Source organism: Penaeus vannamei, chromosome 26, assembly GCF_042767895.1.
Source record: "Penaeus vannamei isolate JL-2024 chromosome 26, ASM4276789v1, whole genome shotgun sequence".
In the NCBI taxonomy this organism is placed as follows: Eukaryota; Metazoa; Arthropoda; class Malacostraca; order Decapoda; family Penaeidae; genus Penaeus; species Penaeus vannamei.
The window spans coordinates 29,956,502-29,984,001 of NC_091574.1; the positions used below are offsets into that span (position 1 = coordinate 29,956,502).

General features: G+C 37.3%; 1 protein-coding gene across 3 annotated transcripts in view; it reads left to right on the plus strand.

Moving 5' to 3' along the window:
- The window catches only part of LOC113805463 (tripartite motif-containing protein 3-like), a 32,822-nt gene extending 5,376 nt beyond the window's left edge, over nt 1–27,446 (plus strand). The window contains exons 1-12 of one of the 3 annotated variants that reach the window (XM_070140311.1): nt 3,124–3,286; nt 16,510–17,054; nt 17,244–17,556; nt 18,159–18,251; nt 18,648–18,755; nt 19,027–19,232; nt 21,586–21,702; nt 22,282–22,409; nt 22,713–22,876; nt 23,918–24,088; nt 25,321–25,493; nt 27,084–27,446. In XM_070140311.1, the coding sequence (XP_069996412.1) occupies nt 16,516–17,054; nt 17,244–17,556; nt 18,159–18,251; nt 18,648–18,755; nt 19,027–19,232; nt 21,586–21,702; nt 22,282–22,409; nt 22,713–22,876; nt 23,918–24,088; nt 25,321–25,493; nt 27,084–27,204 (2,133 nt within the window). In that variant the 5' untranslated portion in view covers nt 3,124–3,286; nt 16,510–16,515 and the 3' untranslated portion in view covers nt 27,205–27,446. Of the gene's footprint in view, nt 1–3,123; nt 3,287–16,509; nt 17,055–17,243; nt 17,557–18,158; nt 18,252–18,647; nt 18,756–19,026; nt 19,233–21,585; nt 21,703–22,281; nt 22,410–22,712; nt 22,877–23,917; nt 24,089–25,320; nt 25,494–27,083 lie in introns of those variants that run through there. The other 2 variants (XM_070140310.1, XM_070140312.1) reach the window with 2 other exon arrangements.
- Nucleotides 27,447–27,500: the final 54 nt, after the last annotated feature.

The following is a 27,500-nucleotide window of genomic DNA, read 5'->3' on the forward strand; positions in this document are numbered from 1 at the left end:
AGATAACTATTTTTTTTAAATCTGTAGAAAATAGTAGGAAAGTCTTTTTCTCCGCCTTCTCTTACCGTTAAAAACAAGGATCGAGGAACGGCTCGGGAAAACTAAACCCGTTTGTGTTCGCTGCACCTGACCCTTTGAAGCGGGGTCGCGTGCCGGGTCAAGCCTCTCTCCCTCTCACTCTGTCTTTCTCTTTCTCTCTGCCTTTTTCTCTCCCTGTGCCTCTCTTTCTCTCTCTCCCCTCTTTCTTTCTTTCTTTCTCTCTCGCTCTCTCTCTCTCTCTCTCTCTCTCTCTCTCTCTCTCTCTCTCTCTCTCTCTCTCTCTCTCTCTCTCTCTCTCTCTCTCTCTCTCTCTCTCTCTCTCTCTCTCTTTTTCTGTCCGTCTATATACCTGTTCATCTATCTATTTATCTTAGTTTCTGCCTCTATATCTTTCTACCTGCCTCTCTTTCTGTCTACAGTTCTGTATATCTATCAACCTATGTTTGTTTGTGTGTATAATAATCCTCTTTATTCAGTACCATTATCATTGCAGTTAATTATCCAGTACCATTATCATTACAGTTGCTAATTACTGTGACGCGAACAGAGCAACTTCAATGGTGATGAAACCCATAAATCATTACCAGAATAACTTAATATTTACTCGTAACACAGAACGACATAGTTATTTCTTGATACACGTGACCCGTTACTGGGGATGGCCGTGGTAAGAGCTGGCCTGCTCTGCTTTCTCTCTCTCTCCTGTGCAACAGATGTCTAGATCTACTCTCGCTCTTTCTATTTTTTATCATTTATTTTGCAATTGTTGTTAATTTGGTTTAATATTTTGTTTTTGTTTTTATTTCTTACCTTTTGCGATTGTATTGTTAGTATTATTGATGTCATTTTCGTTATTGTCAGTATCATCAACATTATTATCATTATTATTAGTGCTGCAATATTTCTAAATTCTACCACGATTATTGTGAATAAGATGATTTTTATGTTGGTTATCATCATTATCCTCGTTATGATACATGCTATTACTTTTTCTTTTATTTATCATCCTCAATATCATTTCGTTGTCATTATTGTTGCCAATGATAATGTTGTAGTTGAGATTACTATAACCACATGTAATTTCATTGATGTTTTTATCGTTGTTACTGTTGTCAAATGATGAGTATTTCTGTAATTGCTACTATTAATGCTACTTCTATTTTTTGTTATTGTGATTGTTATTATCATTATCGTTATTAGTATCATTATCATTATTATTGTTATTGCCATTGTTATTTTTATTATTATTATAATTATTATTATCATTAGTAGTAGTAGTAGTAATAGTAGTATCATCATATTCATTGTTATTGCAATAGCAGCAGCAGCAGCATTAATAGTAGTTATCATTGTTTTATTATCATTACTATGATTATCATTATTGTCATTGTATCACCATCATTATGATCATGATGATGATCATCATCGTTATTGTTATTATTATTATTATTATCATCATCATCATCATCATCATCATCATCATCATCATCATCATCATCATCATCATCATCATCATCATCATCATCATCATCATAATCATTATTATTATTATTATTATTATTATTATTATCATCATCATTATTACTATTATTATCATTATTACTAATATTATTATCATCAGTATTATACCTATTATTACCATCATTTTTATCAGCGTCTTAGCATTATTATTCTTGTTAATCATTATTGCTAATATATTTATTACTGATGTCATTACTGTTATCTTTTTTTCTTCAGATTTTCATGTTTTTTTCCATTGGCCAAAGAAGGAATAGTAAATCACGATGATTATTTTGCTTTTCTGTTCTCAATGCCATAGCGGCTCGTGTCTCGCCTTTTAAAATTGTTAATATTTATTAGCAGTTTGATTAAGGACTTAGCTACAACCAAAGATCATGAAGTGTTTTGAAAATGGCGAATTTGCCTCAAGACACAACATCGGATAAAGGATATTGTTCTTATAGTATATTCTTATGTATCATGTCATGAGAAGAAACAGTCATTTGCTTACACCTGAGTTATCATGTGGCCATTATCCTTTAGTTCAAAGTAGCTATTGCGAATTAGAAATAAATAAATAATTGAAACAGGTCTAATTTTACTGCATTTATTTGGTACTTGAATAAAATAATTATTTCTAAGTAGATTAAATAATGCACCATGGAAAGGGAAATGAGATTCTTTGTACCTCTGGCAACTTGAAGTTACTTTCCCTCGAGCTAAATTTCAAGGTGAACGTTCACCTTGCTGGCGGGCGTATGATATTAATTTACCCGTACTGTTTAGTACAAAACAACATTTTTTATTTCAGATTTGAGATGTTGAACAATGATAGTATACCGTACGAGTCTCACTGATAAAGTTATTAAGAGAAAAGGATACCATCAATGCATGTTTAGGAGAATGCGGAAGTAACTATGGAAGATAATCCATTGTCGTTTTCGTATGACACCTCCTAAAGTAGATTTAAATAATCGCATTTCTGATTTCAACTTGGTGACAGTCAGTTGGACAAAGGACTGGAAAAGTTTATGCGAGTCTGTGGCCTTTCTTATGTATGCTTCCGTGAATGGAACGTTTGAATTTGTGATTTAGGGTTATTAACACAATGTAATTGATTAAATGCAGGTAATTTCCACATTTCCTGTTTACTGTTGTTGGGCTGAGAGGTCATCGTATTAACACTTACTTGGTCACTTTCTCGTCAATTTGATATTATTTAGGACATGACACAAAGGTTATATGATATACACTAGGCGATCAGTTAGTTCACCATGAAGGCTTGCTCTGATAAAGGTAGAGCGAGAAAAAAAAAACACAAAAAAGAAAGAAAAAAAATTAGGGAAATAACTATGACATTCAAAGGATACACATGACGTAGGCGGCAGAGAGAATCCTACAACAAAAATGGACAATGTGGAAACTTATCGCATGTTAACATTATTTATTCGTTACGACTAACCTAACATCCAGATAAAACAAATTTCCTTGGTTTGGCCTAAGGGAAGGAAACAACCCCACAAGAGGTGGGTGTAGGATCATGACTGACGGCTTTGGTCTTGGGTCTTCGGTCTAACAATGGTCAGTTCACTTTCGACGGTGTGGGAGGGAGGTTGTGTGACGCGAGTCCCGAGACAGGGGGCGGTGCTGGTGTTGTGTGTAGTGACTGTGGGGTTGTATAGTGACATTATACATAGTGGAGAAGTTCTGGGTATCGTTTCTCCATGGGTTGGTGGGGAGGTGTGCGGTGAGTAGTTTATTTTCTGTATGTTTTTTTTATTTTTGTAGGGACACGTTGTCTTTGCTGGGTACGATCGCTTCTGCAACCAGCGTTGATCTATTGAGGTGTGGGGGAGGAATGGTCAATAATACTGTACATCATATACTGGGGGTTTTGTGTATTGCAACGAGGGTGAGTTTTGCACGTTGGATGATAGTCTGGAGAATGATTTTGCGCCGGACTTTTGCAATTTCAATCTCTTCACGTTTGATGAGAATTATCTCTTCACGACCTTGTAATACTTCTTCGAATAAACTAAAGCAGCAGGCATAAAGGCATCAAATATGCTTAGAATTATTGATTCCTGCTATCGTATCAATCACATGCAATATGGTATTATGTATGGTCCGTATTCTTAACAATAAATATTGATATGTCGCTCACAGTGTTGTCATCGTAAATGCCATAACCACATGTAGATAATGTAATTGCTGCAGTCACATATTTACGGAAAAATAACCATCACTGTGTTCGACCTTTCCTAGTTGTGTTGACTGCCTTCTCGGAACTTTTTATGTCGTTATAATGTTGAACAAAGCTCAGTTTTACTTTTATGGGGAATTAAGAATTGCATTGTTCGCATGCTTAGTCACACTCTTATTTATGGTTGCTGAGAACTACTGATGTACTTATTTGGTTACGTATGTCACATGTTCATAGGATCAAACGCACACGGGTATAAAAGTGGACACACACACACACACACACACACACACACACACACACACACACACACACACACACACACACACACACACACACACACACACACACACACACACACATGAAAAACAGACAAACATACACATGACTGCACATCGAACAAACAAACACAAGATAGCGCACTCAACCTACGATTTCATTATACAAGGTTATGAGCAAAGACACTCGCCAAACAGACATTACCTGTTTCTATTTTTCTGTCTGCTTCCCATCAGCCTTGTCGTCTATGTGGCACACTGTACCTGCACATTTTTTCATTCACTCATTCAACTTTTTTCAGCAATTCACTTACCCATTGACTCATTAATTTCGCTCATTCATATGTCCATTCACTCATACAGATTCACACAGACACGTGCACACACACACACACACTCACACACACACACACACACACACACACACACACACACACACACACACACACACACACACACACACACACACACACACACACACACACATACACACACACATTTATACCAAGTTATGAACAAGAATCCTCCATAAGCAAACATATCTCATAATATAACCAAAAACAAAGGTATAACCGGTTCTGTAAATGTTTTATTCTTACTATTAATGCATAAAACGATCAGAAACACATTTATAAAGCATTCAATTCTATTCTCGTCGGACTGAAGTCTTTATGCCCGTTATAACATTGGCATTCAACTCTGTATGGTAATTTTACATCCTGAGGTTAACGAACAGAGTAACTCGAATATATAGCGAATGTATATATATGTATATATATATATATATATATATATATATATATACATGCATATATATATATATATATATATATATATATATATACATGCATATATATATATATATTATATATATATATATACATACATGTATATATATATATATATATATATATATATATATATATATATATATATATACATGCATATATATATATATACACACACACACACACACACACACACACACACTCACACACACACACACACACACACACACACACACACACACACACACACACACACACACAGATATATATATATATATATAAATATATATATATATATATCTATATTTTTTTTTTTTTTTTTTTTTTTTTTTTTTTTTTTTTTTTTTTTTTTACAGCATCCGTGTATTAATTTCAGATCTCTGGCTAAAAATGTTTGCAATTTACCTGTTCAGTGGAGTGAATGATATTTGAAAGTTAATGTTTTTGATTAATTAGAATGCGTTTTATAGCTCTAACAAATTGCACGTGAAAAAGTATAATATATTAACTTCATATTCCTGCTCTGGCTTCATCTTTGGTATGTTTTGCACACTCAATTCGCACGCACATAGCAACGGTCAGTCCCTTCACACACACACACACACACACACACACACACACACACACACACACACACACACACACACACACACACACACACACACACACACACACACACATGTACATGCACATGCACATGCACATACATACATACACACACATACATACATACACATACATACATACACATACATACATACACATACATACATACACACACACATACATACATACATGCATACATACACACTAAAACACACACACACACACACACACACACACACACACACACACACACACACACACACACACACACACACACACACACACACACAGAGGGGGGGGGGGAGAAGCGCGCACGCATGTGTTCCCTCTACGAAAATTAAATACATGAAACCAATAAGTAGCAATAATTCTATAATGAAAATGTCTTATCTCTCAATGTAGACTTATATCATTTATATTATAACACATCCTATAAATAGATTTTTATCATTGCCGATCATTTATCAGTTTGCGCATGGCTAGCAGAATAACTACAAAATTATTTGATCAACTATTAAGTGTAGAGATACTATTTTCGTAGGTAACTCCTCTTGTAAAAACATTCATAATAAACTCGCATTAATTACCCTGCATATATCTTGGGAAACAAAACATGTCAGGATACGAAAAAGACAAATGTCTGCGAACCCCGCGCTCTCTCAATATTGTCGTCGAAAACCACATAACCCAGCGCTCACTTGCTGACCCACTGTCCCGAATCCCTAATGCATTCACTACGGTCTTGTGATGGTGGTAAGAGGGACATCCGCTATCAACATACCTTAGAATATGCACTTATTTTTTTTTACTAACTCTAGGATGGCAACAGGGGTCAGAGTGATTCATGGTGAGTCGTGTTTCAGAGAGTTAACCTTATCGAAAACCTGCGTTACCTTGCCGAAACAATGGAGTCTCGTCTCTGCGTCTTGTGACCTACCCAGCTGAAAGCAGTGCCAGGCTTCACACACAATTTAGAAAGTGATGTTTCATCGAAAAGTTAACGTCATGTCAATGTCAAGTGATATTTATAACAGCGACAGACACACGCACACAGATATAACATACACAGTATGTACTTGGGTATATATACACACACTCATATATATATATATATATATATATATATATATATATATACGTATATATATACTTATATATATTATACACACACACACACACACACACACACACATATATATATATATATATATATATATATATATATATATATATATATATATATATATGTGTGTGTGTGTGTGTGTGTGTGTGTGTGCGCGTACGTGTATGTATGTATGTACGTAGGTAGATGTGTGTATATATATATATATATATATATATTGTGTGTGTGTGTGTGTGTGTGTGTGTGTGTGTGTGTGTGTGTGTGTGTGTGTGTGTGTGTGTGTGTGTGTGTGTGTGTGTGTGTGTACATATGCATACATATAGATATGTGTGTGTCGGTGTAAGTGTGTGTACACATATATAAATATACAGTGCGTATATGTATGTATGTAAAAGTATATACATATACAACACATATATATATGCCTATATATGTGTGTGTGTGTGTGTATGTGTGTATTGCTACCCCAGGTGTATATTTCCCTCAGAAAAGATGTACAAATTAATATGAAATTTATCATTACAATCAATGAAACTCGTAATCACTACCAAACTATATTGTACATGTGCCTTAAAATTGAAATAAATCGACAGGGTATTACTATGTAAGATTTCTTCCTCCATCGTCTCTTTATGATGTCCAACATAAGATGTAAGTCACGAGTATGTCTATACTGCATTTCCTCATACTTACAACACCTCATTAGCTTCAGTTTCGCCATCTGTCAACATGGCACCGAATGCTCAATACCTGCCAACACACCATATTTGGCCAACCATGGAAAAAGTTCTTATCATTTTAATGGAACAATACCAACTCTTCAAAACTAACATGGCCGAAATTATATCCAACATTTCGGAGCCTATATAATATATCATTGTCGTGTGGTATTGTTTATTGTATGTATAACCCCTTTAGACTCTTACACATGAGTTTATGCCGTCCTACTCCTTAACACTTGATTCTACCTCATACTTTTGGGTTTCCCTAATATTCTCTGATGGTATTTGTGGTTATCTGAAAGTCTGCTGAATCTCGTGTTTCATTGCGTAAATTGTCACTTCTATTTAATCATCAATAGCTATATGAATTATTCCGTAAACATGTATTAGTGCAGCAGACACACACAAACCGATATTCACATCCCTGAGCAGAAACACACACACACACACTTAGTGATGACGAGTTTCATTGACTGTAATGATAAATTTCATATTAATTTGTACATCTTTTCTGAGAAGAATATGCACCTGGGGTAGCAACACACACACTCACATATAGGCATATATGTGTGTTGTGTGTATATGTATATACTCATACATACATGCATATACCCACTGTATATTTATATAAGTGTGTACGCACACTTCCACTTTCACGGACACACCACACAAACACACACGCACACACACACACACGTGTGTGTGTGTGTATGTATGACACACAATATATATATATATATATATATAAATATATATATATATTATATATTATATATTATATATTATATATTATATAACACACACGCGCGACCACATACATTCATATTTCACTTTCCAATCAACTTGTGAGTTACAATAGAATATATCGTAGTTTACTCATTATCATATCAGTTCTCCTTAAGGGGTCCAGATATCTATTTGCTTATAAAGTCCATTCGATTTGCTATACCACGCAGTTCCAGCATCTCCAGAAACCAAAAGGCTCGCGTGAAAGGGAAACTCCATTACAGGCACCAGCTGTTAAGTTACCACGGGGAGTGTTGGTAATAATACACTGAACACGATTCTAAACTCAGTCGTGTTGAATAAGCATTCAACTGGGAAAAAAGGGAGTATAACAAACATGAAATCGAGAATGTTTTCCTTTCAAGTAGATGAATACAGATTTTGAAGGTTAGTATTTAGCTTATGGGACGACTATACTATAGCACCTATCGTCATTTAGTTATAGTATCAATATTTAGAGATATTATGGGTTATTTTGTGATCTGCAAGTCTGGTCACAAATAAGAGCAAACGATACAATATCACTGTTAGAAGCAGGAAAACGATCGTTTAGCGCTGAAAAGCCTTGAAACTGTTTCAATCCCACCGTCAGATATGTTTTATTGTCCACACTTTGTGCACGGGTAGTAAAACACAGTCTTATTACTGCCGTAAAATATGCGGGTAGCTAAGCCATGTTGCTAGATTGACCGTTAATGTTCTTCAAATACGTGCTTTAACCACATTGATATATCTCACGTATGCTTTGTCATACATTTATTTCAGCGCTCTTTCCCTTGCCCGCTCTTGCAAAAAGGCAGTTGTGGAAAGGAATAACAACAAGACACTCAGTTGGCCTTCAGAGTTGACCGGCAACCTTTTAGCAGTAAAAACTATAGCAAGTCTACCATCCCTAAGTAACGGACACGGTCATTGTTTGAGGAGGGGCCTTGGTGTCCTGGGCACAAGATACGGCCGTTTCCATTGTAGCTCAAGGACACAGATACAAAACGGATTGATTATATTAACCTAATTTCGATTGTGTGGAAATAAACAGATCTCGTTATAAAGATAGGCCTACAGCTCCCAGGAAAGACAGATTCAATAGCATATTATTTTTACATAAATAAATACGAATACCAGAGCCTGGATAGGACATCCGGACAAAGTGTTAGAGCATGGAAATCAAAAAGAAAAATATATCAATTTATGTTGCATGACAGGCCTTGAGGAGTTACGGGAAGTAGTTGTCTGTAACCACCGATATCCTTGTATTGTTCCTTTTGATTTTGATTTTTTTTTTATTCTTTTCATATTGCCTAACAAAAGATGTGCTATTCCTCCTGTCGCACCAGAAGTGAAAAGGACTGATACACGACGTAATAAATGACAAAGGCCTAAATTTAACCTGAAAACTCTTTATACATGACATGAATTGTTATATCTTTGATTACGTTGCTAGCATAATCAAATAAATCAGAGGAAGGACTTGATCTTCATCCTCAGAGTTTAATTCGTGGCGTGGCAAAGGGTGTTCCGAAATGTTAATTGCGTGAGTGGCTTTTACGGTCTTTTGGCATGATTCTCACGGCAGCAAAAAGGCGTGTCCAAAAGTCATGAACTCAATAACATCACACCTTAAATCAGTAGTTGCATAATTTTGCACCACATAACATGACGTGGTCATATAAGAGTGTTGCAGGCTGTTTAATTTTACTATTACTTTTTAAAAACTTTTATTTATCTGTCATCATCATTAGCATCATTTTATTACTATTTTCATCATTATATGCAATATCATCATGTTCATCATCCCCATCCCCATTATCGTCATCATCATCATCATTATTATCATCATCATCATCATCACCATCATCATCATCGTCATCATCATCACAGGTATCATTATCGGCATATATAAACAGACAATCTATAAGCTTTCAAGGCATAATATATCTACCAGCTAAGGAAGAAAAAGAAATTTAAATTTCCGCTAAACCTTTTATCGTGATATTTCAGAACATCGAAAGCATTATAATCGGTTATCTTTTTTCGCACTAACGCCACGTTAACTTCGGTACATCGTGTTATTAAAGACAACACTGTTTTCTGTCTCTTGGTTCTAACGGTACGCCATCACCCGTAACACGATAAGAAATGAGAGAATGGGAGACTGCTTGTCCCAAAAACGACGTAGCAAGAAACAAGGGCTTACAAATACATTTCTTTTCTCATTGAAGATAACGCAACCATTCTAGTATTGTTGCCTATTGCGAAAAGTGTCGAACAGGAAAAATATATGATAAAAAAATCGTCTTTAACTGTTGATCCCCATCTACAGAATACGTTTTTACCAAGAGAAATCACATAAGAATGAGCGATATGAAAATTTTCCTTTAGTGGATTGCATGTGAAGGTTCCTCAACGAAATATCTGTGCCTGTTCGTTATGTAATGGAGACAGATTGATTCCTACTTGTTATTTGCCGGTTATCTCCACAGGCTGCCAGCAATTGCATTGTTCCTTTCCGCAAGTATTCTATCTTGCATCCTAAGACAGGTTTATATTAAATGAATAATGGGAGATACGAAAAACGTGCATTTTATATCATCAGTCTATTGTTACCGAAACATGGCTTTTTATGTAAAGCATTAATGGATTTGTTTATTTATACGCACTGCAGGTAACTCAAATACAGTGTTATGACGATGCAATAGTGATGGTTGTATACCTAAAAATAACACTGTGAAGGTTACTCTTAAATTATTAGAATTCGATACTGGTGCTTTGATGAGACGCGCATGTGGCAACTAAGAGTGAATGATCATAGCAATTATCCTAACCATGTATAATAGCATTACATGATACATGCTGATTGAGAATAACAAGCTTAACATATGAGAATAGTATGGTAACTGGTTTGATTGAGAAGATTATCGCATAACCGGTGGAAAGACAAGATCAAGCCACTGACGTAATTCCAGACAGACAAAAACACTTAAAATTGCTGTCGTTTTTTCCTAATTACCGGAAGCGCTTGTTTTGAGGAGTATTGTCGCATGGAATTTTATGCGATTCTGTTTTGGTTTGTATATTTTAATGAAGCTTTAGGGACTTTTTCTTATGGATTTGAAATGACAAAACGAGTCTTATTATTAGTTCAGAAATTGTTCAAAGAGAATGGAATGATTGAGATGAAAAGAATTAAAGAAAAGTGAAGGGTTTATAGAGGAAGTATATACAGCTTATGCATTTTGTGGTAACTGTGGAAGGTTAGGAAAACAGGGAATTGTCAAAAATAAAAGAATTCAGTGGTTGTCGGTTTCGCTGTAACATTTGCCCGTAATTCAAGGCAGTTCTTAAGAAACCAGGCAGAATTAAGGATCATTATCTCAGCAGGCACTCATCACAGGAGTAGATAAGACAGAAAACTTCAAACTCAAGAGACAAAACTCATGGACACTAATCTGCATGGCCTTGAGAAGGATTCGCAATGCAGGTTAAAGGACATACAAAGGACTCGGTTTCTGATATGGCGATAATGTTCGAATAAAATAAAAAAAACATACTGCCACGTTACTGCGCATGAGTAAGTATGGAAGACATTGAATTTAAGACTGATGAATTCACCAAAAAAGAATAAGATGATGTTTTTTTATCTAGCGGATACGAGAACGTCAGGGTTATCATCAGGCCGAATTACAGGCAAGTATACAGATACTGAGGTTAGAAAGAACGCCGCGCTGTGTACACATCCGTGGCCGTGTAAATGTGGCCGAGTCGTGAGGAAGTAACACGTACGAACAAGGAAAGATTTATCATGCACCGAGAAAGAAGGTCAAGTTCTAATCTTATGTTAAGGATTCAAAATGTTATTTATATATATGTATATATATGTGCGTGTGTGTTGTGTGTGTGTGTGTGTGTGTGTGTGTGTGTGTGTGTGTGTGTGTGTGTGTGTGTGTGTATGTGTGTGTGTGCCTGCGTATGTGAAAGTATTTGTATCATGCGTATATTTTGTGAGTGTGATAGAACATACACAGCAGTTGAGTTTATAATCTATATAGTATTTTATCCAAAAGTACTCATAAACATTGATTTCATTTTAAAAAATCCTCTTTGGTAACGAACGCAGCATGTATGTTGCCTTACACACAGCATCAATAAAGAAAGTGTATAATTCCATCTTGTGCCAACACACGCACGTCCGCCAGATAAGGAACGTTCTGCGATTCGGCGATTTCGGAAAACAGCTGACGGCATTCCAACACCGTAATGCAAATCTTTTCTAAACTGGGAAAAGCTGTGACTGAAAGTGAAAAAAAAAATCCCACAATACTTGATACACAATATTGACGTTTCAGCATTATGTCTTCATCACAATTACGTAATTCTGCAGATGGTATATGATGATTCCCTTACATCCTGTGAATTGTGCAATTATTAATTTCCATTCTTAACTTTTTTCTCAATTTTTCAGTATTTCGTGACTCATTCTTTATTTTTATTTTTATTTTTATTTTACTTGTATTCACTCTTTACTACACGAAGCTTTATGAAACGCCGGCCATATCCCCCTCCCACGTGGGCGCTGGTATTTCCTGGTGTGGGCCGCTCTGCACGAGGAACCATAGGGGGCTTTAGAAGTTATGGATTGAGTAATGCCAAGGGCCGTTTTTTATTTGCGAAAGGCTTGATCCAATGAATAATATATGTGTGCAGAAAACATATTGTACCTATTTGTCTATCTAGGTATTCAGTTATAGGTATATAAACACACACGTGTGCACACACACACACACACACACACACACACACACACACACACACACACACACACACACACACACACACACACGCACACACACACACACACACACACACACACTTTACCATATGTATTCCTAATCATTGGGATCAGGCCTCTCCAATGTTAACAAACTGACCATTCAGGTACAGTAAAAAATAATAATACAAAAATAAAAATAAAATGATTATAATAATAATAATAGTGGCTATTCAATCAGTATTTTTCTTGTCTTTCATATGCATTTATACTTAGTTGCTTATATTATCTCCATCACATGGTATCTCCAGGTATCTCTAAAAATCAGGGCATTCAGTTTAAAAGGATTTGCGGTAAAAATTGCACTGAAAAGGAACCTTGAAAGTATTTAGGATTCAGTTACCAACATGTCTTGATGACAATTTGGGCTTTCTTTTTATTTATTTTCCTATTTATTTTATTCTTTTATTCATTGTTATTATTATTATCATTATCATCATCATTATCATCATTATCATCATCAATCATCATCATCAATTATCATTATCAATCATCATCAATCATTATCAATTATCATCATCAATCATAATCATCACCATCAATCATCATCATCATTACCACCGCCAAGGAGGTATGTTTTTAGGTCGCGTTGGTTAGCAAGATAACTCAAAAAGGTATGATTTTTTTTAATGCCAGGGATGTGTCTTAGTCTAGCTTGGATGCTATTACTATTATTAATACCAAATACTACTAAATACTAATACTACTAAACTATTATCATCAGCAGCAGCATTATCTTCATTATAATCATTTAGATCATTAATTTTCGTTTAAAAAATGGTTTAAAACTATGCAGTTTGAGATTCGTTAAAAATACATGTATATATATACTGTATTCTTATATGAAATGGAGGGTGCTAAATAAAAATGTTAAGGCTCTAGATTGATTAAGAAACACAAGAAGAATAACAAATGAAAGAAAACTTAAAAATGACAGGTTGATTTAGATTGTGCCTATACAAAGGATAAAGGTTCGAATCGCTTTCAGAAACAAGCTAAATACCAGTCCGAGCGCTTGTCACTGGGATGTTGACGACCTTATTGTTTTCTTGTTAGGCAAAAATAGCGGAGAATCCTTGACCTTAGATAATTTCAAGGAACTTGATTTTCGCCTTTTGTATTTGTGCACTCGGGTGTGGGTGTGGGTGCGGGTGTAAGTGTGTGTGTGTGTGTGTGTGTGTGTGTGTGTGTGTGTGTGTGTGCGTGCGCGTGCGCGTGCGCGTTCGTGAGTGCGCATGTAATTATTTATTGATCATACATGCATTAGGAAAATCATATCACAGATTCACATCTAGAATTTTTATTTCGTAAAATATAGTATGAAAACGTCACACTCAGCAAACAAACATAGCAAAACATGCTACGGAACAAGCACGCTTTCAGACAGCGCTAGATTTCGGCGCTAGATAAGCAGATTTCCACAGTGACGTTCATCAAGTGAAAGTTTTTGCGCTGTGCCTTATCGCTTTCGACATTTTCCCGCCTTATCCAGCGGTTTAGATTTCGTTGAATAATGTCGCATATTCTTTCGTTTGTTGTGTATCCAATTAATAGGTACCTTTTCATATTTATGACGCCCTTATGTTATAAATAATGTATTGAATGGAAATTTGTGAACAGGGATAAAACTAAGATGGGTCAGAAACTAATATGTTGGTAAGAAGTGTATGTAGATTTCTAAATAAATAGACATAGATGAAATATATAGAGGAATATATAAACAGAGATACATAGAAATTAATAGATGGATAAAAAAATGTCGGAAAGCCACTTGAAAATATCCGTATATTTTTTGCGGTCTTTTACAAATCACATAACAGACCCAACCATTTCCAATATCATTTTCGAAGCAGAAATAAATTCTCGACAAATAAACGCTACATTCACAACAGTTTCTGATTGCGCTAGATTTTGGCGCTTAATCAGCCCTTTGATGGTAGGAAGAGAGAGGAGGGATCAGGGGGGGGGGGAGGAGGATTCCGGGGTCTAATCTTTTCGGATAATTTTCGCTTCATTGGGTTACAGACTGATTTTTAAATTTGATTACAGTTATATAGATAATTGAAAGTTTTATTTGATTATTTATTTATGTGTTGTTTTGTTTTTGATTCACTTCCACAATGCAATATCTGAAGGTTACCAGGTATCCCAGATCAAATATATATCCCAAGAATGACACATGCACATCGTGTATAACTGTACATGCACAGCAAATACACACTTATACATTTATATGCTCAAATAAACACAAATACGTACGTGCATGCACAGCAAACATAAATAAATACGCAACACATACACAATATAACAAGCACACACACACACACACACACACACACTCACTCACTCACTCACTCACTCACTCACTCACTCACTCACTCACTCACTCACTCACTCACTCACTCACTCACTCACTCACTCACTCACACACACACACACACACACACACACACACACACACACACACACACACACAAACAAACACGCACACACACACACACACACAAACACACACATCAACATAACCACACCATAGACTCATCCTGTCACATGATAACCGCACCAGCCACACAATTCCCATCCAACATGTCCTGCCGGTTACGAAGTCTGCTCACCAAAGCATTTTTCGACATGGGTCCTTTGCCTCGAGTGTTCATCTTACCCAGAAAGATTGGAGGGGAAATGAAGCTTGATTAGTTTGTAATTTGACTGCGGTTTTGATACGTCGATCTGTGGCGTTTTATCCTTTATTGTTGGCAGTTACACGTATGTATAAATTCATATCTATATATATGTGTTATATATATATATATATATATATATATATATATATATACATATACATATGCATATATATGTGTGTGTATGTGTAAGCACAACACAAATATTTCTAAATATCCGTTATCCACGTTGAAAATAAGGAAAGCACGTTTGCTGTGAATATCGAACGTGATCAACAATTCAGGCTGCAGTAAACTAAACTGTTTTTTTTTATATTGTATGTGACAACACGCAACATATGTGATTTTTCTCACGAAGAAGAGACAATATATATATATATATAGATAGATAGATAGATAGATAAATAGATAGATAGATAGATAGATATATAGATAGATAGATAAATAAATATATAGCTATAGATATTAATAGTTAAATATTAATAGGTAAAGGAAGATAACACTACCTGCACATAAGACTGGCACACTAGGCTCCAACGAATGGTAGCGAGGCAATGCTAACGAGTTTTTGACTTGTGCCGAACGCTACAAGAAATGTGCGGGAAATACCCATCCCCGTGTGCGAGGCCTGTCGCCAGCAGGACCAAGGAAAAGTGCGAGAGGAGTCAAGACTTGTTTGTTCATATTGATACCTAGAACTGAGATTATAGGTTGTCTTTTAGATTATGTATCTCTTATTTGTCTGTCTGTGTGTCAGTGAGATTATTTATTTATCTTTCAATCGATGTATCTGTTTATCTTTCTATATGCAATATAAATACATGCATTTATACACATATACCTACCTGCATATACAGAAACATACATGCAGGTATGCATTACATACACACCTACACACACGCATACTGAAAGGCTGCCAGAAAGACCTAACCCCTCCCTTCGCTCCCTCCTCCTGCAGGTGAAGATGCCCGCGGCGACGACCCGGGAGCCGCCCAGCGAGCGCCGGCGGCTTCCCAAGCGGTCGTCGTCCTCGGCCAGCACCCTTCGGAGGGACCCGCCGGGCAGCAGCAACGTCATCATCACAGGCTACACGTCGGTCAACACAGACCTCCCCCCCATCACCTCCTCGGACGTCCTCAAGCCCGCCGGGGATGCGTCAAGCCCCCAGACCCGTCCTCGGGAGAGCCCCGGCGGCTCCCCGGGGTCTTCTACATCGTCAGGAGTGTCCTCACTGGGGTCCGCGTCGCTGCAGAGGAAGCTCCCGCGTTCCCCTGCCAAGAGGTCCGCGTCCCTGCACCAGCAGCGACCCTCCTCGATCAACGGCTTTGGAGGACCCTCGACGTCAGACACGTCCTCGGTGTCCTCGTCCCCCGAGAGCGAGAGACTCGACGAGGACGAGCTCACCTGCGCCATCTGCCTGGACCTCCTCCACCGGCCGCGCTCCCTCCCGTGCGGCCATTCCTTCTGCCTCGTCTGCTTGCAGAACTATGTCAACTCGTGCAGGTTTGTGAGGACGACCAATTCCCTTCAGTGCGACTGATTGCACACATGTAGGAGGACAGTATGCATTTCTTTCTTGCAATATTTGGAAAATAGAAATGATTGCTTTAAGTGTTCATCTTCCTTATTTTAGTTATCCAAGGTGCATTCGCCCATGGTAATACACATAAACATACTAAATATATCTTCCAGGATGATGTTCACGTGCCCGTCATGCAGAGCAGCAGCGCAGGTCCCGCACGAGGGCGTCGTCGGGTTACCTATCAACAAGGTCCTAGCGAAGGGCGCGCAGCTGATGCGGCAGCGGCGGCAGTGCGGTGACACGCCCGTGTGTTTCACTTGTCAGACGGCAGTGGGCGTCAGTGAGTGCGGACACTGCGGGCGGATGTGGTGCGATATCTGTGGCGCCAGCCATGCTCTGAGTGTGCGAGATGCTGTGATTGAACTCCAAGAGCGCTTGGTGGCGGCCCGGGAGACCCTCTACTATCGCGCCGAGGAGGACGAGGTAAGTGAAGCGGTATTATTGGAAAAAGGCGTCACCATTGAATCGACCAAAATTAAACTTATAGCCTTGAAGATTAATTATATATCACCTATATGAATGGCCAAAAAATCACTTTTATGAATGGCCAAAAAATCACATATGAATGGCCAAAAAATCAATTATATGAATGGCCAATAAATCACTTACATGAATGGCCAAAAATCACTATGAATGGTCAATAAATCACTTATATGAATGGCCAAAAAATCACTTACATGAATGGCCAAAAAATCACTTACATGAATGGCCAAAATTACCTACATGAATGGCCAATAAATCACTTATATGAATGGCTAGTGTGATTTGATATTTGAAGAACAGTTTTAACATCTGATGTTATGACTCCTTCTAGTTAGACTGTCCCAGTTCCTGTTATGCATTTAATAAGGCATTGTAATGATGCTGATAATTCATGTAGACTATGTTTAATAGGACCAGGAATGACAATCTTATGCAACCGAGACAATTAATATCTTGGAATGTTGATATTTATGTCAACGTTTTCTGTCTTCCCTCAATAATAATCCTGATCGTGACGTGTTTTATATATTTATTTGTGACAGTTACGCTTTGATAAACTCGAGGAAAACATCAAGGACGCGGTGACGGAGCGCATAGAGCAGGTGAACGAAGACGGACGCCGGTTAATCTCTCAGGTATTTGAAGGCGGAATCTATTCTTAACTACTTGTTCCTTTTAGTTTGTGTGAGTGGTTATATTCACTACATTACATGCACGTTTGGTGTATAGATGTCTTCAGGTGCATTACCTTAAATATCCAGAACTCATTTTACTCATTAAAAACTCATTTTGTGTATGTATTCATATCCACTACATTTTGTAATGTGAACACAAGTTGTTGATATGTTAATTATATTGTGTACGCGTTTATGTCTGTTGATAGCAAAAGAAAAATCTAAATGAAAAAAATAATGAACTTACTATTAACAGATTTCCTATACAAATATGTATTCATGAAACATGGAATATGATATATGTACAGCACATGAAAGTCACACATTTTATTACACTATTATATAAATGCGTTACAGGTACAAGAAATGAGAAAAGATAACCAACAACGATCAGAAAACCTCGCTGAAGACATTACAGACTTATTAAAAACAAACATTTCCTTGAAAGAAGATGTGCCAGTAGAGGTAAACCCTAGGAGATTAATTTTCTGTTTTATTATTAAAGTATTATTAAAATTGCATTTTTTTCTTCTAAAGTTGGAACTTGAATGATAGATTACACGTGGCACAGATGAAGAAATAAATGGATACCCTTTTAATACAATAACACAGCAAATAAAATTAAACCAAAGACATATACGAAATCCTTTGAATAAACCTCCCTGCTTCATATACTTCCTCTCTATCATACCACGCATATTACCGGTCCATTTTCAACCTCTCGTTCCCATTTCAGTGGAAAAAAGTGGGCCGGCTTCACGCAAAGCTCTCCCATCTCGCCAAAGCTGTGTCGGCTGCCAAAGGACCTCGTGTGACCCTCGACGAGAGCACCTTCTCCCTGAGCACGCCGTCGGTGGAAGTCCCCGAGATCCAAGTGGAAGTGAGGGCCGAGGAGGACGAGGAGAAACCGGTCACGCAAAAGGATTATAGTCTCCTTTATAGGTGAGGGTCTGTTTTAGTTATTGTAGGAAGAAGAGAAAAAAAACTAGTCATGCATAGAGTTTATAGTCTTTTTAATTATTTTACTGAATGTGAAGAGAAAAACAAAATCATGCATGTGTTTATAGTCTTCTCTGTAGGTGAGGGTGTGGCTTTGGTTATTTTACTGTAAAAGTGTAAAGATGAGAAACTAGTCACGTACAAGATGCATAGCCTTCTTTATTGGCGAGGGTGGAAATTTAGTTATTTTATTGTGAGTATGAAGAGGAAAAACACGTTCTGCGTAAGAATCACAGTCCTCTCTATAGGGGTGTAGTTTTAGTTATTTGCCTGTGAGAGTGTGAAGAAAAACAAGTCATGCACAAGGGCTATAGTCTTCTTTGTAGGTAAGGGTGTAGTTTTAGATATTTTATAGTAAGCGTTTGAAGAGATAAAATAAGTCACGCATAAGGATTATAGTCGTTTCTATAGGTGAGGGTGGGGTATGGGTTACTGAAATTAAGAGTGCGTTAAGAATTATTATAATGTTTCAAGCGGTGGAGCTAGGGACTTTAATGTAATTATAAGGGTATATTATTATGTCATTATCATTGTAATAGTGTGTTTCTAAAAAGTTTTGTTTAATGGAGTTTGAAGGCATATATGAAGTTATTGTTATTAAATGAATAGCATGGTTATAGACTACGTTCACATTATAGAAATTAATTAAGCCAAAAATTACTTATAGAATAGCGTACGATCACTTTAATGCTCAATAAAAAATAATATTCATATCATGTAGCGTACAATCACTTTAATGCCCAATAAAAAAAACATTCATATCATGAAGATTAATTGAGAAATAAATACTTTTTCATAGGCCTAGTTTAACGACACAATAATCACATCATCACATAATATTCATCATTTTCTCAATCATAATACTTCAATCCATGAAATTTCACAATCATAACATTCTTTTCAATCCGTGAAATCAGTCTAAACCGGCCAGATGGAATAAGATATTTTCAGATTGCAGAATCATTGCAAAATTCCCACGCAAGAGATTTTAGCAATTCGGTGAGCAGGAAATTGCAATTAAGCTCCTTTCAACTGATTTGCAATTCCGGTTGTCAGATGAAGTGAGAGATAGATTCTGATTAAAAATTATTGGAATTTTGTTATTCTCAGTATCATTCTTCTTCGTCTTGTCATTTTTATCATTATGGATGTTACTGGCTTATTCTTTTGATTTTTATTCTTCCATTCATCATCATTGTTATCATTATTATTGTTATTGTTATCATTAGTGTTGCTGTTGTTATTATTATTATTATTATTATTATTATTATGATCATTATTGTTGTTGGTGATGTAGTTTTGTAATTATTATTATCATTATTATTACTATTATCATCATCATTAATATTATTTTAATCATTATTATTTTATAAGTCAAAGACTCCAAGTAAAAGAAAATAATACAGATTAATGGACGAATAACAAGAAAAAAATACCGGAACGATTTTTTTTGGGGTGTGGGAGTGCATTTTATAGTAAACACACTATGCTGTCCTCAGTATCATATGATTTAATATACTTCAAAGAAACAACTATTTTAACTATAATATACACTTTAAATTACATTATGTGTATGCTAATTCCTGTTTTCCTACAATCCATTCACATACCACTTAAGTAGCCTAGAAGCTGTACGTTGGCAACGCTTCCATGATCATAACCTTGGATGTGAACGAAAACGGAATGTTTAATAGCAAAAGGCAAACTGGATGAATCCTGACTTATAAAAGATGTCTGTTAGTGGTAAAGGACTGAACATGCATAGATTGATTTTTAGACAAACTATATTTTAGTTCTTCGTATTTGTTTATATATATTTTCTGTGTATGTTTTAGATTGAGTACGTCATATTAAATCCAGGAAATATATGTGTTAAAAGGATAAAGAGTACATCTTTGACAGGCATTCACAAAATACTTTAAAGTAGATTTACAGTATATTCTCTAGAAAAGGCTTCACGATAGCTAGCTTTCCGTATTGCAACTATTTTAGATTATCACTAATACACGTGATATTAATAGAATAACAAGATTATTACCTACAATGATCGTGCATTTATTTTTCGACTATTCAAGTTGAAAGCACCAAATGAGAAAAAAAAGTCTAGATGAATTATAGAATAATCCAAATACCAAATATAAATAAATAAAAACACATTACAGACAAAATAACAAACCAGCGCAGGCAAACAAACCAAAAATACAATCACAAACAAACTAAATCAACATAAAAACAACGCATCCCACCCCAACCGCCGTAATTTAAGCGCACGGCTCATCGCTTTTGTTATCAACAGAAGCAAGAGTTCCCTGGCGAGGATCCGCTGGGGGCAGCAGCTTGGCGAGCGGCCAGCGGGCGTCGCCGTCAGCCCGTGGACATCGCAGATATTTGTGTCTGGCAGTGACACGTGCAGGTATGACTTCGGCGAAGGAATATTCAGTGATGGGGTTGGAGGTTATGAGGAGGGTTGTCACTATTGTAGCTGTTGTCAGTTTGTTATTTGTATTGTTATTTTCATCATTACACACGCACGTACGCTAACACAAACACAGACGCGCGCGCGCGCACGCACACACACACACACACACACACACACACACACACACACACACGCACACGCACACGCACACGCACACGCACGCACGCACGCACGCACACAGACACACACACACACACACACACACACACACACACACACACACACACACACACACACACACACACACACACACACACACACACACACACACACACGGGGGAACTTGAACGTTCACGATTCCAAATTGCATGATTACTATATATATATATATATATATATATATATATATATATATATATATATATATATATATATATATATATATATATATATATAAATTTTATTAGCAAGGTTATTTTTAAACAGAATGAAAGAAATGAATAAACATCAACACTAGAAACACATATTACTTATCAATATCAGTATGAGTTATATTCACCTTTCTTTTTTCAGAATATTTATGTTCGACAGCTCTGGAAGACAAGTCGCCAGCTTTGGGTCCCGAGGGCGGAAGGACGGCCAGTTCCTGTGTCCAATTAGCATAGCTTTTAGTCACGTATCGAAGGAAGTCTTTATTTCGGGTAAATAATAAATACGCTAAAATGAAGGTTTGGTTCAATGAAGTACGTTCGCATTTCGTTGTATTCTATTTAAATATATTTCATACACCTACGTATACGCTCAAAAAGGCCAATAATAGAGAGCAAATTATGCCTTTTGTTTCTCTTGCCTTGCCTCCCCCCATTTCTATAATTTCTCACTCTACTTTTTTTTAATCGGAAATTCCCGAGTCATTCACCACTGATTACCTCCCCTGCCTCACCCTCTGTCCTTAATCAGAAACAAAATTATTTCCTTCCTCTCTCCGTCTCTCAAATAAACAGACAAATGGAAACACTGCATCCACGTGTTCGATTCGGACGGAAACTTCATCCGTCAGTTGGGACGAAAAGGGAAGGGATTCGGACACTTCATTTCCCCCGAGGGCATTGCCACTGATCGCTTCGGGAGAATCTACGTGGCTGATACGTGTAATCATCGTGTACAAGTAAGGAAGCCATTTTTGATGGGGAAAGGCTAGATCAGTAGCAACTCGAGGAGATGTCATGGCGTCTGTTTTGATGATTGTTCAATGAAAATATAACCATTAAAACCATTACTCTCCATCCTTTTTGAAAATTGAGGAGACCAAAATGATCGACCATTTTCACTAAGATCCGAAACTTTTGTGACGTCATCAAAATAAAGTAGTGTTTTTTTCTAAAATAGAATCAAACGCCATGACACCTCGAGTTGCTACTGATCTAGCCTTTCCCATATATGTTGTTCTGTGTGTTACTGTTATTGTTATCGATACGTGGAATCATCATGTACAAGTAAGGAAGCAATTGGTGGGGTTCTGTTTATTATTATTTTCAACATCGACTATTGTTATATTATGAATACAGTTCATGTAAATATCTATATGTTTTACCCATACGTGTAATCAAGTAGAAAGGTGGCGCTGTTATTGCTGGAAGTGTCAGTTATTATTATCCTTATATTCTGAACAAGTAAGGAAATAATTCATTTTCTTTTTATTCCGAGTATTTACCATTGTTAACGGTAATATGTTGTTCTTGCTAACATAATGATAATTGTTATTATTGATATTAGCAGCTTCAATATCATTACTGTTATAATGATTATAACAGTATGAATGGTGTTAAAGAGATTATGTAATGAAAACCAAATGTTTGGACACAAGTCTAGTCTCAGAGCGCATACCTCCGCCAAGGCAATAGGGTAATGATAATAATTCAAGCGCCAAAAGGTTGTCCCTATCTCGCAATGCTAATAATGAGTTACCCTCCCCTTAACACAGCAATATGACATTATTATTGCCTTTGGAAATAAGGGAAACTGATGCAATCATTTTAAAAAATCCTGGATCCGGATCATGGCATATAAGTTGGGCATGAAAATCTCATATTGATTTTTTGAGTTGTCCGGGTAACCAACCAACCAACAAATCAACTAACCAACGCTAAAAACATAACCTTGGCGGAGGTAAAAATGATGACCAACCTCACATTAATGTATCCCCTAGATTTTGGATAGCGACGGCGTGTTCCTACGTGAGGTGGGTGTCGTCTCCTCAGAAACCCTCCAGGACGGACGTCGGTTCACCAAGAGCGAGTTCAACGAACCGTCGGGCGTGGCTGCGAGTCTGGATGGTTCTCGGGTGTATGTGGTGGACACGGGCAACCACAGGATCAAGGTGAGATTCGCGCATTGAATGAAACCATTAGCCGCTGTGTACTGCCCACCTGATTTCCCCATTCCTTGAAAACCCGTGATTTTTCTTTTCTCTCGCTCCAGTGTCATTTATTGATGCTGTTATCGTTATTATTACTGAAGTGATCATCAAAATACTATTAATAAAAATAGCAAAGATAAATGAAGGAATACATAAAATCATTTCGAAAGTGGAGCTAAATGGTAAATAGGTGAGCTTGGTAGAACTATTAATTGAGTACTTGGTCCATAAGAACTTGTGAAGCATAAGTAAACACAATTAATAAACTAAAATCACAGAGGATATGATAATTGTTATGCCGTTAGGTTAAACATTATTGCTTTTGGGGGAGACTATAGTATCCAGAAGCCATAGAGGTCTTAATTGTTATTATATAATACTTGTATAAATACAGTTATATAAAAGCCACCAAAGACTCAATAACCGGTTTTATAACAGTACCAAAGTGAAAAAAGACCCTGGAATATCCCATTTAGGTAGTCATACTTATGTTCTGAAGCAGAGTATATGCAGTCAAGGAAGACGTAGGAAGTGGATAGTTGGCTGATGCAACGGCACCAAAACATGTTTATGGATTTCTTTAATCTTTACAGCAGGATTAAGGTGTGATATAACCTGTTGATTAGCTTTAGCTCTGGATTTACGCAGTTCAATCTACGTGTTCGGTTTGTTTCATCCAGAAGGCAGACAGCTTATGTATGCATCTTTTAATTTCCCTTAACTGATCAATACTGCTATCATTTAGGGATGTAGTGTATGTATTGAAAGATCATAAAACACATACTCAGAGGCAGTGTAGAAAGATTATAGAAAAACACTGAGTTATAGATGAATAATTATGGATAAATAAATTATATATATATGTATATGTATATATAAGATACATATGTAAACACACACACACACACACACACACACACACACACACACACACACACACACACACACACACACACACACACACACACACACACACACACACGGCACCCCCTCCCATCCTACCCCCACACACGACACCCCTCCATCCACCCCCCTCTCCTACCCAACCCTCCCCCCACCCCCATTCCCCTCCTACCCAACCCTCCCTCACCCCCATCCCCCTCCTACCCAACCCTCCCCCCAACCCCATCCCCCTCCTACCCCCCAACCCCCCACCCCTCCACTAACCCTCCCTCCCTCACCCCCTTCTCCAGGTGTTCGACGGGGCGACGGGCGAGAGGATCCTGATGTTCGGATCCCGCGGGCAGCACAAGGGCCAGTTCGAATCCCCGGAGTGCATAGCCGTTGACGCCGAGGGATTCATCCTGGTCGGCGATTCGGGCAACGGGCGAGTGCAGGTGTTCAGACCCAATGGGAATTTCGTGAGGTGAGGCTAGGGGTCGGGTGGGGTTTGGTGGGGGGGGGGGGTTGGTGGTGGTGGTGGGAATGGTGTTTGGTGGTGGTGATTTTTGTTGATGATGAGAATGAGTGATGTTTGGTGGTGATGGGGTTTGATGGTGATGGGAATGTGTGGTGGTGATTTTTGGTGATGATGAGAATGAGTGATTTTTGGTGGTGATGGGGTTTGGTGATGATGAGAATGTGTGGTGGTGATTTTTGTTGATGATGAGAATGTGTGGTGATGAGAATGAGTGATTTTTGGTGGTGATGGGGTTTGATGGTGATGGGAATGTGTGGTGGTGATTTTGGTGATGGTGAGAATGTGTGGTGATGAGAATGAGTGATTTTTGGTGGTGATGGGGTTTGATGGTGATGAGAATGTGTGGTGGTGATTTTTGGTGATGGTGAGAATGATGTTTGGTGGTGATGGTGGTAATGATGATGAGGCTAAGGCGAATGTTTGATGATGGTGATGAGAATAATGTTTGGTGATGATTTTGGTGGTGATGATGAGAATGATGTTTGGTGGTGATGAGAACAATGTTTGGTGATCATTTTGATGGTGATGAGAATGATGTTTGGTGGTGGTGATTTCGGTAGTGGTGGTGATGGGAATGATGGTGGTAATGATGATGAAAATGATGATTTTGGTGATGGTGAGAATGAGAATGATGTTTCGTGGTGATGATTTTGGCGATAGTGATGAGGAAAATGATGTTCGGTGATGATGGTGGTAATGATGAGAATGATGATGATGAGGCTGATGTTTGATGATGATGATGATGAGAATGGATATGGTGCTGATGGTGGTAATGATAATGCTGACGATGGTGTTGAGAATGTTTGGTAATGATTGATAATGAAGAGGAAGTTAAGAAGAAGAAAAAATTATGTCAAGAAAATGCAGGATGGAAAGGAAGGGAAAAACAAGAGAGGAATGGAAATGAGAAAGAGGAACGGTAAACATGAAAGAAACGAGAAGCAAAGAAAAGGAAATGAAGACATTAAAAAAAACAAATTACACTTCGATATGATGCCGGGATGTATTAATAAACTCATCCCCTGACAGCCAAGAGCAATATAAACATACTTTAAAGAGTCATAGTATATTAAAACTACTTATCTCGATCGTAAACATTGGGTCGTGAGTAATTGCGTTGCATGAAGTGACAAATGCGCATATGGTATGTATTTCGTTTTACTTATGTGTGCTTATATCTATCTATTTATATGCATATATATTCATTTGTGTGTGTGTGTGTGTGTGTGTGTGTGTGTGTGTGTGTGTGTGTGTGTGTGTGTGTGTGTGTGTGTGTGTGCGTGTGTGTGTGTGTTTATGTATATATATTATATATGTATATGTATGTATGCATATTCATTTGTGTATGTGTGTGCCTGTACATTTTATTTAGATGTACAATATAAGTGCGTATGGCAATTTATTACTTCAATTCGCTTTTCGTATTGCAACAACAACAAAAAAACAAGAATCCACCAACCCAACAGACATACCTCCACCAAATTCAACCAGCAAATAAATCCACGTATTTCACCTTTTCTCAACATCTCCTTTCAGATACCTGGGCACGCGGGGGAACTGCCATGGTGAGTTCGGATGGGTATCGGGCATCGCAGTCTCCAAGAACCTAGATGTCGTTGTTACTGACTTCAAGAACAATCTCGTGGCGATGTTTTGAAGAAGGTTGAACATCTGTTTAGAGTCTTTCGTTTCTTTGTGTGCCGCGGAGAAATGTTGAGGTGTAATTATTGGAAAATCTAAGGACCAATATATATATATATATCGAATGTGTGTATGTAAATTTACACACACACACACACACACACACACACACACACACACACACACACACACACACACACACACACACACACACACACACACACACACACACACACACACACACACACACACACACAACAGGAACATTGATGTCTATATCTGCTTTCGTTCTTGAGATTGTTACAGACAGAT